The following is a 16,412-nucleotide window of genomic DNA, read 5'->3' on the forward strand; positions in this document are numbered from 1 at the left end:
TCTCCCCAGTGCTGCTCCCCGCCACACACCCACACCCCCTGTATTTACCGCAAATAGCCCGCTGAGTCTCCCAGGCATTCTTACCATGTTTTCTGCATCCGGGCCCCGGGCCATCCGGGCCAGCACATGCAGGCGCTGCGCCCGGGCCCACACGGCCACATCCTCAGCCCCGGACCCCCCAGGGCCTCCCGGCAGCAGCGGGTGGATGAAGCCACGGTAGACCAGGGACACATCGGTCTCTGAGCTCGGCGTCAGGGTGATGGTCGTGCTGCGGACGATCAAGACCTGTGCCAGCCAAGGTGGGGAGGCGAGCTTGAGGATCCAGCCACAGCCGAGCCGAAGAGACCAAGCAACCCAATCTCCTCCTCTGTTTTACTATATGGGAGTCTGAGGCCAGGATTAGGGGTGCAGCAGAGACGGAAAGCTCACCCATCGTTACTCTAGGAAGGGAGCTGGGCTCCAACTCGGACAGCAGGCAGCGGGGTCCCAGCCCCTGCTCATCTCCACCTCCCAGTAAACTCCAGGGCCCTGGATCTCTCAGAAGCTTCTTCCTCAACATCCTATCTTTCCACCTAAGCCCTTAAGAGTCCAGCTCCCTTAACTAGGGGGTTTGGAGAACTTCCAGGTTATAGGTCAGTGAACACATTCATGTTCCAGGAAGATGTCTCACCCTAACTCCGTGGGGACAGAAGGTCAGATCCCTTCAGGACGTCACCCTATGTATCCTGTTCTTTGTTGTAAAATGAACCAGTATGTAAGTCATATGTTAAAAAGATTAAAAAAAAGAGGCCTGATCCAACATTCAAAGCAACAGACTTATTACATGATTTACTGCTAGTATGTGTTTTTATAATTGTGAAAGGGGGAACAACCCAAGTATTCATCAGGGGTACATGTATGCTAAGTTGCTTCAGTCGTGCCTGACTCTTTGCAACCCTACGAACCGTAGCCCAACAGGCTCCTCTGTCCGTGGGATTCTCTAGGCAAGTGTACTGGAGTGGGTTGCCATGCGCTCCTCTGGGGGAATCTTCCCAATCCAGGGATCCAACCAGTATCTCTTATGTCTCCTGCACTGGCAGGCGGGTTCTTTATCACCAGGCCACCTGGGAAGCCCATGGGAGACTGTTTAAATAAACTAGAACACTACGGCATTAGAATGTAAATGGAATATTATGAAGCTGTTAGAAGGAGAGAGAGACAGAGAGTGTTTCCTAAGTTCTGCGATGGGAAGCTTGCCAGGATACACCAAGGAAAAAAGGGAAGTGGCAGTACAGTGTAGACGGCATGTTACTTTTTCCGCAAGAAACAAAAATAATTGAATATCAATTTACTCATATTTGAATAGGTAAACTGTGGAAGGATAGATTAGAAATCCAAATCCACCACAACTACTGAGCCCCGTGCACCCCGAGTCTGTGCTCTGCAACAAGAGAAGCCACTGCAATGAGACGCCCGTGCATTGCAACAGACTATCCCCCTCACTGCAACTACAGAGAGCCCACCCGCAGCAACGAAGACCCAGCACAACAAACAAATAAATTTTTAGAAAAGGAATAAAGGTCTGACACGTGCCACAACACGGATGAGCCTTGAAAACGTTTGCTGAGTGCATGAAGCCACACACAAAAGGCCATGTATTATATGATTCCATTGTACGACCTATTCAGTTCAGTTCAGTCGCTCAGTCGTGTCCGACTCTTTGCGACCCCATGAACTGCAGGACGCCGGGCCTCCCTGTCCATCAGGGTTAACATAGCCAGATACAGAAAAAGGTGAGTGGTTGCCAGAGACCAAAGGGAGGGGGGAGTGGAGAGTGATGCCTTAGTGGATCTGGGGCTTCCTCTTGCGGTGATAAAAACATTTTCGAACTAGAGAGTGGTGATAGTTGCACGATATCGTGAATGTGCTAAATATCACTAAGGGTAAATTTTATGTGATGTGTTATCTCACCACAGTTTTTCGAAAAAAAAAAAAAAAGAAAGAAAAATTAATAAGGAAAATCAGATCTTTGAATGTGAAGACTTAAGGGGTAAACACAAGAGTGATAAAGGCCCATTTGAGGGCTTCCCTGGTGGCTCAGTGGTAAATAATCCACCTTGCCAATGCAGGAGACACAAGTTCAATCCCTGGTCCGGGAAGATCCCACGTGCCATGGAGCAAATAAGCCCCTGCACGACTACTATGGAGCTTGTGCTCTAGACCCTGAGAGCTACGACTACTGAGCCTGCGTGCGGCAACTACTGAAGCCCACAGGCCCGTGCTCCTCAACAATCAAAGCCACCACAGTGACAAGCCGGTGCACCGTATCTGGAGAGCAGCCTCTGCCCTCTGCAACTCGAGAAAAGCCTACGCAGCAATGAAGACCCAGCACAGCCAAAGCCAAAGATAGACAAACAAACTTTAAAAGTTTTTAAAAAAAGATCCATTTGAAAAAAAATGAGAACTCTTAAGACCAGGCCCTTCGACACTCCATGCTGGGCTCCTCACCCTGGCTTCCCCACCTTGTCAGGCTGGGAGGCGTTGGGTGGCTGCTGGAAGGTGAGCAGGTGCAGGCCAGGCAGGAAGCTCTGGGTGACACAGGCCTCCAGGGAGGTCACAAAGACAGGAGCGGGCCCCCACCAGCCCACGGTGCCGGAGATCTGCTCCCCACGGCAGCGGGCCTGCTCTGTGGGGACAGAAGGGTCAGGAGAGGGAAGTCGGTGTGCAGTGGCTGGGCCGTCCCCCACCCCCCCACCCCCGCCCACACTGCCACTGGACACTCACCAGGCCGAGGGAGGCAGCTCTCATTGTGCACACACCAGCCCAGGGCGCCGGGTCCCCGGGGGGGAGCCGCACTGCTGCTGAACGCCAGGCAGGCCTGGCAGTCACCCAGGAGACGGCTCAGGCCCAGGCAGCTGGCAGCCAGACACTGCAAAGGAGGGACACATGGCAGTCACCACCCACGGGAGCCTAAGGGACCTGACACTCAGGAGTCTTGGGGCAGAAAGGTCAGGAAACTGAAGAAAGGGACTGAGAGCCAAGGTGGAACCAAAAAGATCAAGAGGACGGGGTGGGGGATCTAGGGACAGATCAGAAGTACAAAAGGATGGGGAAGAAGGTCAAGGGTCAGGAATGCCCATCTCAAGTGTGAAAATGAGTCTCCCAAGTGCAGCAAAGTCCGTCTCGACTTGGTTTAGGCAGAAGACGACACTGAGGACCAGGTCTTGTGCTAGGGGACAGAGGACGAAGACAGTCACTCACAGCCCCCGAGGGAGTCCCAGGAGGCGGGGCGGCCTGGCAGGCCCCCTGACACCAGCTGCATTCGGGGTCTCGGGAGCAGACGCTGTGGTCCGTGTACATGGAGCAATAGTCCAAGTGGTACTGCAGACAGGTGGGCAGGGAGGAGGGGGTGCTCAGACCTGGAGCCTTCTCCCACACCCCCACTCACTCTGATGGTCCCAGGGGACCCCAACTGCTGCTCAGAACATTGAGGACCCCAGTCCACTTCTCCCCAGCCCCAGGGACCACTGCTCCTCTGCCCTCAGCCCCAGGGACCACCATTCCTCTTCCCCTGGACCTGGGGTCTGACCTCCCTCCCTTCACAGATCTCGGGATCTCTTCCTTTTCTCCCAGGGACCCTCCCCCAACAACTTCCCTTAACCATGGGAACCAGGCCACCTCCTCCCCAGCCACCCTCTCCCTGTCACCCCAGTGCTCACGTCTGGAGCAGGCGCCTGGAACACAAAGGGGGGTACTTTGTAGGCCATCAAGTCCCCACGGGGCCGGCCACTGTACCCCCCGGCCACCAACAGGACGCTGCCACCAAGCACAGCCGCCACGTGTGAGTACCGGCCACTAGGAGGCGCTGCTCGGCCTAGGAGAAAACAGACCCCACAAGGACATGAGACCACCCCCGCAACGCCCCCTCTCACCTTCATGGTTACCCACCTAGAGGACCACCCCTGACCACCCCCATGCTTCGACCCCACTTGTCCAATGAGACACTCCCAGCCTGCCTGGCCCTGCTCTGGCACAAGTTCTCTCACCTCCTGGAGCTCCCACACCGCTGCCAGAGTTATCTTTCAGACAGAGCATGCTCTCTGGGATCAGAAGGACTTGGGTTCAAATCCTGGGTCTACCACTTCCTTGCTTTCAAATCACAGATCAACTGCTGACTAGTTGTGTGACCTTGGGCAAGAGACTAGATTTTCCTGAGTCCTGGTTTCCTCCTCTGTAAATGGAACCTTGCCCTCGGGGAGCTGAGGTGGGCTACCTGGCTCACATCTGTCCGACACCTGCGCCTCCCTCCAGTGACAGCCTCTGCATTTCCTCTGGGAAACCACCCCTCCCACTCACACTCCCCAAGACTCAAGTCGAGCTGGCCTGGACTCTGGCAGCAGTGGGGCTTGAGCCCAGGCTGATCAGAGTCAGTGACTAGTTCAGGGAGGGAACGTAATTCCTACTATTCCTGGGGAAAAGATACTGTCTTTTTCCCAGGCATTTAAAAAAATTTTATTTTATTTTTAATTAAAGGATAATTGCTTTACAATATTGTGTTGGTTTCTGCCATAAATCATTATGACTCAGCCATTGGTATACATCTGTCCCCTCTCTCTGGGCATTTTAAAGGGGGTGACTATAATCACAGAGCTGCTGGTGACCATCTACAAATGCAAACCTGCCAGAGACTGAAGGAAACCGGGCTGAGAACTGGAGGGAGACATGGCTGAGGCCATCACAGGAGCACCTGGGTCCAGGCCAGCCTGAAGCCAGTTTTCACTCAAGGGAGTCAAGACATTCTTCTTTATGCTTAAGCAATGGGCTTTCTGTTGCTTACAACCAAGAGTCCTGACTGATGGGTAAGTGGTCAGGGACTGGTGACTCCCTCACTCTCTTACCTATATGTTCTGTAGGTGCAGGGGACCTGGCCCAGGGATCAAAATCTACAAAGAAAGAAGAGGCCTCCAGAAGCCTCACACTCTGGGCTATCCAGTGAGGGAGCCTAAAGGGGGGCTGGGATTGGAGGCCTCCAATGCGAGGCCAAGGCTTTATTTTTGATGGTCAAACAGAGTTCCTTAGGGACCCCTCCTCCTGCCCACCCCTTAAACGTTACTGTCCCTTCTCTTACGCTTGTCCTTTGTCCCCACCCTTCTATTCAGTAGGGTGGGGAGAACAGATAGGCCTCTGGGAAGTCCAGAGCCCGCTGAAAGGATATGCCTGGCTTGTGCACACAAGTGTCTTTCCGAGGAGAGGGCCTGTGACTTTCTTCCCATTTGCAGAGCTGCCCCTGATCTCCTGAGCTTGCAAGGCTTCCCCATGTGCCCTCCAGGTGAGCCCTCTGGCCCTGCACTCTTAGGACGGTGTGTTGGGCCCTCTCTGGACAGTGCTCACTTGTTCTTCACTTTATCAATTTATTCTCATCACAGCCCAGAGGTTTAAGTGCTATTACAGTTTACAGAGGGGGAAGGTGAGGTACAGAGAGATTAAATGATGGCTTTTATACAAAAGGTTGTTGAGGAATGGCCATTCCACTTCAGCATTTGCCCACTGTCTGATCTTGAGAAAGGCGCTTCTTTGGAGGCAGTTCCCTGGGACGGCTGAAAACTGGCAAAACCTCAACTGCAACCCAGATCTGATGCTACTGAATACGTCTCCCATCTCCACAGCAACAACAGCCTAGGCCTGCCTCCAGTGCAGCAACGCCTCCTGAGGCCAGCTCCAAACAGGACCGGGTGGCTTCTGCCCAAAGTCCCACATCACGGTGGGGGCGTGAGTGACCCTCCGGAGCCCCTGACAGAAACAGAGGGGCCACTTACCCTCCGGAGTTCCTGGAGGGGCAAGCTCGGCCCCTGACACCCACTGATGGCAGCCCAGGTGGTAGAAGAAGATGCCGTCTTCATAGCACTTTTCCTCCTGGTAGTGGGTGTGCACATTGCCCCCTGGGGAAGGAGGAAAGGGGCACAGCTGGCCAGCCTGGGGGAGGTGAGGGCATCCATGCAGGGGGTCTCAGCTCAGACATGGGCCCCTGGCAGGCGGGCGGGGACAGGGAGCCTCCTCACCATAGACCAGCATGTAGTTGCCCAGGACGCTGGCCGTGTGGAAGGCTCGCTCCCGTGGGCCCTGAAGTCCCTCCCGGCCCTTCAGGGTGGTCCATACACGCTGATCCACGTGGAAGAGCTCGGTGGAGTTCACCCGCACAGAGAATCTGTCAGGGAGGGGTGGGAGAGGAGCTCAGGGCAGGAAGGGCCTCTCCCTCCTCTGGGCTCTTAGGAGTCAGGATCCCCCAGGGTTGAGACTGGCTTTACTGGATATTTATCCTCTTGGAACTAGCAGCAACTCACGGGCAGGACCCAAGTCCGACACATCCCTGGGTTCCCTGCATAATCTAGCCAGGGCTGGACACCAAGCAGAGGTGAGGCAGATTGATCGGCGAGTGGGCGTGCGTGGGGAAGCATGTGACCGAGAGGCTGGATGACAGAGTAGGGACCAGGTGAGTGGGTGAGCGAATGAATGCGTGGAGGAAGAAAGGAAGCGGTGGCTGAGTGACCGCAGGAGTCTATCAGCGGGCGAAGACCAACAAAGCCTAGAGGCCCAGGGCGTCGGGCCAGGCCCGGCTCTGCAAGGCGGGGGCGGAGGGAAGGTCACTCACCGGGCAGTGGAGGGCCGGTGTCCACCGTGAACCAGCAGGGCACGGGAGGGGGCATGGAACACCATGGAATGGCCAGTGGCGGCAGGGGGCCGCCCACCTGCTGGCATCACCTGCTCCCAGTAGCCCCCACTGGTGCTGTCGAGGCGGAAACGGAAGAGGCCGGAGGAGAAGAGGTCGTGCTGGGTGCGGCCACCAGACACATAGAGCCACGTGTTGTCCACAAGGGCTGCTGCGTGACCTGCCAGGCCAGGCGGCCCCGAGGGACTGGAGGCAGGTGGTGCCAGAAGCTCCCAGCGGCCGCCACCCATCGGGCTAAAAGCCCAGATGTCGCTGGTGAGGGTACCATCAGCCAGCTCACCGCCCATCAGCACCAGGGAGCCGGCCCAAGCCACAGCCACGTGGGAGTGACGGGCAGCCTGTAAGGAAGAGACCAGGATGCAGAGATGGAGAGGGAAACAGGTAGTGCTACCCAGAAGGACAGGGACAGCCAGCCAGACAGAGATGCTGAGACAGGGCAGGACAGAGAGACAGACAGAAGATGCAATAGAGGCAGAGAGAAAGACAGACACGTGCTAAGAGAGAAAAGAAGAGAGACCCCGAGAGACAGACTCGTGCAAATACAAAGAGAGGTGTGGCAGAGAAACACAGCGAGAGAGAGCAGTCAGGGAGAAATGACGGAGACCAAGAGAGAGAGTCAGAGACACAACCCAGGGAGCAGGAGACGCAGAGACCCAGGGAGCAGGAGGTGCAGAGACCAAGAGAGCAGACGACTCAGAGTCAAGGACAAAAAATAGAAAGATGAACCGAGAGAGACGAGAGACACGCGAAAGGTAAGATGCAGAAAGGAGGATAAAGGAAGAAGAAAGAAAGGCAGGAGTGGGAGGGGCTGGTGGCCCTGCATCAGGCTGCAGGGGCTGGGGGTGTGCAGGGCAACAGGGTCACTCTGGAGTGCCATTACTCAGTGGATCTGAGTTTGAGCAAATTTGGGGAGATAATGAAGGACGGGGAAGACTGGTGTGCTGCAGTCCCTGGGGTCACAAAGAGCAAGACACGACTGAGCTACTGAACGACAGCAACTGGGATGCCCTGGCTGGCTCTGACAGAGGGGACAGGCACCCCTGGCAAGGCAGAGGTGGGGTCCATACCGGGGCAGGGCTCAGGTCCCAGCGCTCCCAGGTGTTGGCAGAGAAGTTGTACAGGACGAGGTCCCCCAGCGCGCGGTTGAGGTCCTGGCCTGTGGAGAGGAGGACAATGTCAGGCCCTGGCCACAGGCTGCCAGGCCTCCAGACCCCAGACTCAGATCATGTGCCATCTGCTCACCTCCGAAAACAGCCAGCAGCCCCGGTGGGGACAGGAAGGCCCCGGCTGCCCCGATACGGGCAGAGAAGGCGGGGTCCCCGGCACTCACGTTGTGCCACCAGCCAGCCCCCTGGTTCTCCCACAAGTGCAGGTCACAGGCACGTCCCAGGAAACCAGGCTCACAGCGGCACGGTCCCAGGGGCTGGGGGGAAGGGGACACACAGGCAGGGACAGACAGACAGACAGACAGACGGGGAACAGAGACAAGAGCCAGAGTGGGACAGGCAGAGCAAAAAGTGAGAAGGAAAGAGATGAGCATGAAAGGGGAAGATGGAAAAACCGAGAGGCAAGGAGAGAGACAGGAACGAGACAGGGCAGCAGACAGAGGAAGAGACGGACACAGAGACACAACCAGAGGGAGGTAGAGAAGAGGAGAGAAGTCAGACCAGCAGAGAAAGGAAGAGGAAAAAGACCCGGAAAGAAAAACGAGGACAGACAGACAGACAGGTTGGAGAGAAAAAAGACAGTGGTGAGGTCAGGGTTGGCCTAGGCTGAAAGAACTCAGGTCCGGGGAGGTTAAGGCAGAGAGGGCTCAAGGCTGATCCAGTCCCAGAGCTGGACATGCACGGCTTAGGCCCTGGGTCAGTGGTTAGAGGTCAGAAGTCATGGGATTTCCCTGGCAGCCTAGTGGTTAAGATTTCACCTTCCAGTATGGGGGTGCCTCCCAGGCAAAAAACCAAAACATTAAACAAGCAATATTGTAACAAATTCAATAAAGATTCAATAAAGACTGGGGGGGCGGAGTCAGAAGTCACAGCTGGGCACCCAAGCCAGACAGAGTGGAGGGGTGGGAGGGTGGAGTCGGGCCTGGCTCGAGAGGAAGGCAGCCAGGTTCACAGGTGACAGGTGGGTTACAGGCGAGGCTGGGACTGGGTTCAGGCTGAGGAGGGGCCCCCTGATGAAGTGGGATGGAGTCACAGGTCCGGGAGTGGGGTGTGGATGGAGAGGGGAGTTCTGTAGGAGGGAGCAGGGTCCCAGGGCAGGGCTGGGGGGGTGAGAGTCATGGCGGGGGGGGTCAGGGCATGCTGGCAGGGGCTGTCTCAGGCAGGGGCAGAGTCAGAGCCAGGAGGTGGGGCTGGAAGGTGTGACCACAGGCCGGGGTCCAGGGGGACACGTGGGGACAGGCTCACCGAGGCGCAGGTGCCGTGGCTGCCGCAGTAGGCTGAGCACTCCTGCAGGCCGCAGTCGGGGCCCCCCCAGCCCGGCTCGCAGACACACACCCCCGGGGGCCGGCACTGTCCGTGGCTGTGGCAGCCGCCGGGGCACAGGGAGAAGCGGAAGGAGGCGTTGAAGCCCAGCAGATTGTAGTTGGCATCGCTGAAGAGGTGCAGCAGCATCTGCAGGCACGGGGTACAGGGCTCTGGGGTGACATGGAGGGGGGTCTGCTCCTGTGCCCCCCACCCTGGGGCGCCCCATCTCCTGTCTTTGTCTCTCTCCACCTTTCTTTGTCCCTGTATCTTTCCGATGGATATCGAGTGCCCTGGCCTCGTGTTTCCCTCTGTGTGTCTACCCCCGTGTCCTACACACTCACTTGGCTCCTCCAGCCACAGCCCCGCAGCCCAGCCCCACCAACCTTGCCCGAGGAAGCCTCGATGGGCAGAGGCCGCGTGCTCCCACTCAGACTGGCCAGCAGGGGCCCGCGGGGGGAGTCACCGTCATACACAAACAGGTAGTCGTAAGTGCATTCTGTGTCCAGGAAAAGGAAGTCCAGTAGGATCCGGTGCTGGGAGCTCGGGGCTGAGTGGTGAGAACAGGGAGGCAGGGCTCAGACGTGGACCCTCCCCTTCCCGCCTCCACGCAGCCCACCCACAAACACCAAGCCCTGCTCCTCACAATGCTGGAGCCCCAAGATGAGTCAGGCCTGGGCTTTGCCTTCAAGGGGCTCCCAGGCTCCCAGCCCAGGGAGGATGGGGCTGCAACAGCAAGAGGGACAGAAGCTCAAAGAAGAAAGGACAGTATCAACCCTGGGAAGGGCTCCTGAGATCAGGCCAAACACCCCCTATCATTCAGAAATTGGGAAAATTGGTGTGCAGACAGGAACCCCATCCCAGTGGTCACAAAGAACTGTCCCATTTATTCTTGAGCCTTGAACACTGCCTAAGCCTGAAGGTCAGGGTTCACGCCCAAGCAGAGAGGCAAACTCCCAGACGGAAAAGGGCCTTTGTGGGCATCCTGTGTTCCAGGCTCAAGAAACTCTAAGAGAAGAGGCCTATTTCTTCCCCCTGGGCAAAGACCGAAACTTGGAGCACCACAACTCCTCTCTGCTCTGACCCAGTCTCTTCTCTCTGTGTATCGTACTAGCTAAGGGCGCAGCCTCTGGAGCCAGACTGTCTGGGCTCAAATCTTGGCTCTGCCAGTTACTAGCCACTAGTAAGTTGTGTGATGTCGGGCAAGTCACCAGACCTCTCTAGATCTGTTTCTTCATCTGTAAAATGGGGATATGATCACTGTGGTCGATTCAAACTTCTTGGTCACTCCTCCCATCAAGAGATGAGGGCTGGACTTCGCCGGTGGTACAGTGGATAAGAATCCACCTGCCAATGCAGGGGACACAAGTTCAATCCCTGGTCTGGGACAATTCCACATGCTGCGGAGCAACTGAGCCTGCGCTCTGGAGCCCGTGCTACACAACAGGTCACCGCAATGAGAAGCCTACACGTCATAACTCGAGAAGCCCCCACTTGCCGCAACTAGAGAAAGCCCATGCACAGCAACGAACACCCAGTGCAACCAATGAATAAGTAAATTTTTTAAAATTAAAAGAGAGAGAGAGAGAGAGAGAGAAGGGCTGATTCCTGAACCCTTGTATCTGGGAAGAGACTAGCTTGGCCAATACACAACAGCAGACCTGAGGCTCTGGGACTTTCACGGCTAGATCAGAGGAAGCCTACCACTTTTACCTGAGCCTCGTAGAATACTCCTTCTCAGAACCCAGCTGTCACGCTATGAAAAGCCAGCATCACGTGGAGGGGCCATGTGTGGGTATCCCAGCTGTCATTCCCAGCTGAGCTGCGAGCTGCCATCAACTGCCCGCCCATGACGGAGCATCCTGAGTGCCTGGCCCAGGGGACTGTTCCGATGACTGTGACCACACGGGAGGCCGTAACGGATAAGGCACCTTAAGTGCTGATTCATGATGGGGCCTCACACTTCATAATGCCACTACTCCTGGCACCGTCACCATTATTGCTCTCTATCTGGTTCCAGAAGGTTCTCTCACCCCATGTCTCTCACTGGGGGCTCAGGGTGGTCTTGTGGGCTCGGGCAACTAGGAGACCCGGGTTCCAGCTCTGCTCGGACCTGCTGGAAGACCAGTACCCTTTCCCATGCTCCTCACTACACCCATCTGTGCACTGGAGGTGCTCATCCACTCTTCACCAGTTCCTGGGGCTCTCGGGGCCTGAATTTCCTTGATGTAATTTGGGGATGATTCTCACCCACCAATGCTGGTGTGACAATCCCAGATGGGGTCTTCAACATGCCAGGGCAGGCCTCCTTCCTCACCTCCTGTCTTCCCCTGACATGACTCCCTGAAGGATCCCCCTGGCTCGACCTCTGGTCCTTACCCTCCCCTGCTCAAAAGCCCTCGGTGATTCCCCACCATCTCCAGGAAAAAGTTCAGCTCCCTAACTGGGGGTTTGGAGTCTCAACCTGCCCCACATCTCCCCACGGCTTACAGTTCGATCAGGAGCTGGGCCTTTGCACAAGCTCCTCTCTCTGTCTTGAGCACGTTCTCCCTTCCTGCCAGCACACTTCCCCCCCTTCTCCAGGAAGCCTTCCCCGATGCCCCCTGGCTGGATGAAGGGTCCCTCCAGGTTCTCACTTTCCAATACAACCTCCATTTCTCTGGGCCAGGACCATCTGTGCCCACATCTGTCTCCCCTGCAACTGAAGAGGCCCACAGGACAGGGCCTGGGCCTGCTCATCTTGGGAGTCCCTCCCTGATTCTGCCCAGCACAGGGCCTGGTGCTGAGCAAGGGCTCAGGAAATACGGGATGAAGGAAGGAAGAAATACACCAGACAGAATACTGAAGCTGGTACCTCCCCTGTTGGCTCTGGCCAGAGCCCCCAAGAACATCACGCAGAGACCTCGAACTGTGGTCTGGAGTACGCAGAAGAACCATTCAGCCAGGCCAGGCAAACAGACCTCCCGGAATCTTACCAGCCTCAACCACACTATAAAGCTCTGTCCCTAGAATCACAACAAACACATCTTTGTCAAGTGTCTGCTGGCGGCCGCCGGCTCACCATCTGCCTTCCTGAAGTTCCTCCCTGAGTCCAAGTCCTTCTGTTTCCATCCAACAAGGGCCTAATCCCTAGACCATGCTGGACAGAGATCTGAGCCCAAATGCCCCTGCTTTTCAAAGGCTTAATGCCTCTTATTCATAAGGATGTTATGAATCCTTATGAGGACTGGGCCCAATGAAGTGTGAACATGGTGGAAAAAAAAAAGTAAGTGCATCATTTGTTTACTTTTTAATAGATGGGGGAACATGTTGGTTCCTAGAGGTGACAGACACTGGGAAGGACAGGGCCTCAAGGAGGGATCCAGAAGTCTCCCAGACTCCTCCTGACCCCAACATCCAGCCAACCGCTCCCCAGGTCTCCTGGGTGAAATGTCACACATCTCTCAGCATTCTCCATGCCTCTCCACCCACTTAGTTCCTACCCCAATTCAGAACTCATCCTTTCCTACAAGACAAGCACACTGAGTCTCCAGTTTGCCCCTCACCCAGCCTGACAGCGACACCTCACTCCTCCTCAAAATCCCCCTCTGGCTCCCCATCAACCCCCAGAGAAAAGTCAAGCTGCTCATTGTGACATTTAGGGCCTTTCCTCCCGTTTCTGGCCCGCTTTGCTCTTCCCAGCCAACAATTCAGCCAGATCAGACGAGCTGAGACATGGCTCTGAGACCCACCAGTCCTCTCTTTTATTTTGCTGGCGGCACATGGGATCTTAGTTCCCCAACTAGGGATCGAACCCATGTCCCCTGCAGTGAAGACTTAACCACTGGACCACGAGCAAAGCCCCACAAGCCCTTCTTTTGTCTTCATGGGGCTGTTTCCTTTTTCACCTGGTATACTCCTAACCCTGAATATTCATTGGAAGGACTGATGTTGAAGTTGAAGCTCCAATACTTTGGCCACCAAGTCCAAAGAGCTGACTCACTGAAAAAGACCCTGATGCTGGGAAAGCTTCAGGGAAGGAGGAGACAGGAGTGACAGAGGATAAGATGGTTGGATAGCACCCACAGACTCAATGGACATGAGTCTGAGAAAACTCCAGGAGATAGTGATGGACAGGGAAGCCCGGCGTCCTGTAGTCCATGGGGTCACAGGAGTCAGACCAGACTTAGTGGTTGAACAACACTCCAGTGCATGTTTCAGAACCCTGCTCAGTGGCTGCCCCTCTGTCACTCCCAGCAGAGTCTTTTCACTCCTCTAGGCTCGTCTACCCAACCAGGCACCTCCTTCCATCTCAGCCCTGAGCACACTGGAGGCTGAATGTCTGTGTCTAGCCTTACCATCCCCAACCAGCCTGGAGCTCTTCAAAGCCAGAGAATAATTTACATCCCCAGTGCATACACAAACTTCCCATTCTCTTCTCAACCCCTAGATGAGGATGGCCCCCACACTGGGGACAGACACACTCAACCCCAAGAAACATGCTTCACCCATATCCCACACAACAGCCATAGAGATCTTCGAAACCATAAACTGAATCATGACTTTCCCTGTTCGAAAACCTTCCAAGGATGCCCTGTGTCCCCAGATAAAGACCAAGCTCCAAAGCCCGCAAAAGGAGGTCTGGCATGACCCCGGCCCTGTCACACCTCTGGTCTTTGCCCAGGATCTCCTCTGGGGGACTCCCACCTCTCTCTGGAGGCTAGCTCCTCATTTGCTGCCAAGGGAGGCCTTCCTGGACTTCTCTAGCCACTGCCTTAGATTGCTCCTCCACCTCCTTATTGTCCTCAGGGCACAGCTCAAAATCACCACATCCTACACCTTCTGGTTCCTCCCAACCCTCCAACCTCTGGCTCACTGTCTTCTTGGATTCTGTCCTAACACACAGATATCTTAAATAATCTGCCTGCAATGCAGGAGACCTGGGTTCAATCCCTGGGTCGGGAAGATTCCCCTGGAGAAGGGAATAGCTACCCACTGCAGTAGTCTTGCCTGGAGAATTCTGCAGACAGAGGAGCCTGGTGGGCTACAGCCCATGGGGTCACAAAGAATGGGACACAACTGAGCGACTCACACACACAAAAGCATCATATACTCTTATTTCCGGGCCTTTGCATGGGCTATTCTCCTTATCTGGAATGCCCTTTTGCTCTCTCCTACATACACCTCTGGTCTCAGGCATAGCCCAGGCTAAGTCAGATGCCATCTCTGAGGTTCTCACTCTCTAGGGGTGGGTTTGTTTCCCCCACTAGACTGGGAGCCCAGAACAGTAAAGATGGGGCCTTTGCACAGGTTATTCCCTCTTCCTGGAATGCTTTTCTCCTACTCCTGGCTGATTCCCATAGGTCTTTAGTCCTCAGCTCAGACATCTCCTCCTCCAGGAAGCCTTCTCTACTTTCACTCACCCCACAGGATTAGGTACCTCCTCTGGGCATCCCCAGGTCCGTGGGGTTCCTCCATCACAGCCCCGACCACTCCGGGTTGGACTATTAATGTGTTCGTCTCCCCGACTAGATTCCAAGCCCCAAGTCATCATGGATTGCTGAGGCTTGTGGGTATCTCTGCTGAATCCCAGTGGCAAAGACAATACCTGGTACATGAATGGCTGAAAAAATGCTTTCATTGAAGTACTTTTAAAAGAACAACACTAATAATCCTAAGGACATTTATTGGATATTTACTATGTACCAGGCACAGTAAGTACCTGTTCTCATTTAATTGTGATAGCCCTATGAGGTGAGTACTATTACTATTACCACATGCAGAGAGGGAAAGCCAAATCTTAGAGAAAGGAAGCCACCTGCCTAAATTCACAAAGCTAGGAAGAAGTGGAACCCAAATCTGAAGCCAGGTGGCTGGGCTCAAAGCCTGAGTTTCCAACAACTTCTTTTTAAATGAAGCTTAAAAAAAATTTTTTTTTAATTTATTTTTACTTTTTTGGTCACATCAAGCAGCATGCAGGATCCTAGTCACCACTAGAGATGAAACTCACGTCCCCTGCCCTGCAGTTGAAGCACTGTCTTAATTGCTGGACCACCAGAGTAGTCCCTAAGTATCTAAGGATTACTCAGAACAGCCCGCACTGATGCTGTGGCTTGTAACTGTCCATCTGAGTCTGGTTGCAACTCCCCGATCAGACTTCAAGGCCTTCCAAGGCAGGGCCCAGGTTGGCTGCATTTTAGAGCAAAGGGCCTGGACCAGAACGGATTCTGGGAACGTGGTCAGTGGATGAATGAGGGCACAAATAAATGAATTAGCGCACCAGCGGGTGTGTGACCCAGGCGGCCCCACTCACCCTCGATGAGCCATTCGCAATTGCCATTGACGCTGTAGTTGCCCGCACCATCTGTCACGAAGCCTGGAGCCTCCCGCAGCACTTGCCGCTGCCCCTTGCAGTCCCCTGCCTGGGCTCCAGGAGATAGTGGCCCCAGCACGGCCAATGATATAGCCAGCGCCACAGCCAGAGCCCGACCCAGAGCCATCGCCGCCTCCTCCCGTACTGACGGGTCGTAAAGCCCCGGTGAGGGCCTTCCACCCCGTTTGAAGCCCTGCAAATGCGACCTCTATGGATGGGGCATGGCCTTGTAGACCAGCGGGGTCCAGGAGCCGCTGGGACAGCCGCTGTCGCCGGGTTCTGGAGATGGTGGGGTGGGCCCTACAGTACCATGGAAAACCCTATAATGGGGCTCGTTATGGACGGGGCAGACCCTTAGAGGCCATGCGAGTCTCTTGTAGACATGGGCCCCCATAGGCTAGCTGACCCCATAAACGACGTCCAGCAGTTACAGTCCCGGGCCGCTGCAGGCCGAAACGGACCTTATAGACCACTCGGGTCCCCAGTGGGCGAAGGGGTGTACAGTTCGGCGGGGGCCTACATCAAGGATGCGGGCACGTCCTGGACCGGAGGGTCCTCCGGGAGAGAACCCTCCAGCCAGGGGCGGAGCGCGAGCGGGAGCCCAGGGCAGAGTCAGTCTTCAGGGGCTCAGGCCTGGACCCCATGGACCAACTCGCTTGCTCACCCACCCAAGACTCCCGTCCGAGCCGGATGAGCCAGATCAGAGAGACGAGGGGACGGGAGGGCGAGAGCGGCCACGGGAAGAACGCGGGGAGGACGGGAGGGCGGGGGGCCTAGCGGCCGCTGTGGAATAAAAAATAAAGAGGAGGCGAGAAGTTGCAGAGACGCAGGTCAGAGCGGCCCTGGGAGGACTGCAGAGCACCCAACCCCACCCCTCCACCAAGGG

At 55.6% G+C, this 16,412-nt stretch overlaps 1 protein-coding gene across 1 annotated transcript in view; it reads right to left on the minus strand.

Annotated features, from left to right (window-relative positions):
* Window positions 1-16,386, minus strand: part of MEGF8 (multiple EGF like domains 8) — a 41,300-nt gene extending 24,914 nt beyond the window's left edge. Inside the window, exons 1-13 of the mRNA XM_018062464.1 lie at window positions 15,467-16,386; window positions 9,561-9,724; window positions 9,118-9,324; window positions 7,949-8,129; window positions 7,774-7,862; window positions 6,629-7,044; window positions 6,039-6,184; window positions 5,796-5,918; window positions 3,699-3,853; window positions 3,241-3,360; window positions 2,764-2,908; window positions 2,502-2,665; window positions 85-285 (exon numbers count right to left, since the gene is read on the minus strand). Coding sequence (XP_017917953.1) covers window positions 85-285; window positions 2,502-2,665; window positions 2,764-2,908; window positions 3,241-3,360; window positions 3,699-3,853; window positions 5,796-5,918; window positions 6,039-6,184; window positions 6,629-7,044; window positions 7,774-7,862; window positions 7,949-8,129; window positions 9,118-9,324; window positions 9,561-9,724; window positions 15,467-15,653 — 2,298 coding nt within the window. The 5' untranslated portion in view covers window positions 15,654-16,386. The remainder of the gene's footprint in view (window positions 1-84; window positions 286-2,501; window positions 2,666-2,763; window positions 2,909-3,240; window positions 3,361-3,698; window positions 3,854-5,795; window positions 5,919-6,038; window positions 6,185-6,628; window positions 7,045-7,773; window positions 7,863-7,948; window positions 8,130-9,117; window positions 9,325-9,560; window positions 9,725-15,466) is intronic.

The sequence above is a fragment of the Capra hircus genome, chromosome 18, assembly GCF_001704415.2.
Source record: "Capra hircus breed San Clemente chromosome 18, ASM170441v1, whole genome shotgun sequence".
Taxonomy (NCBI): Eukaryota; Metazoa; Chordata; class Mammalia; order Artiodactyla; family Bovidae; genus Capra; species Capra hircus.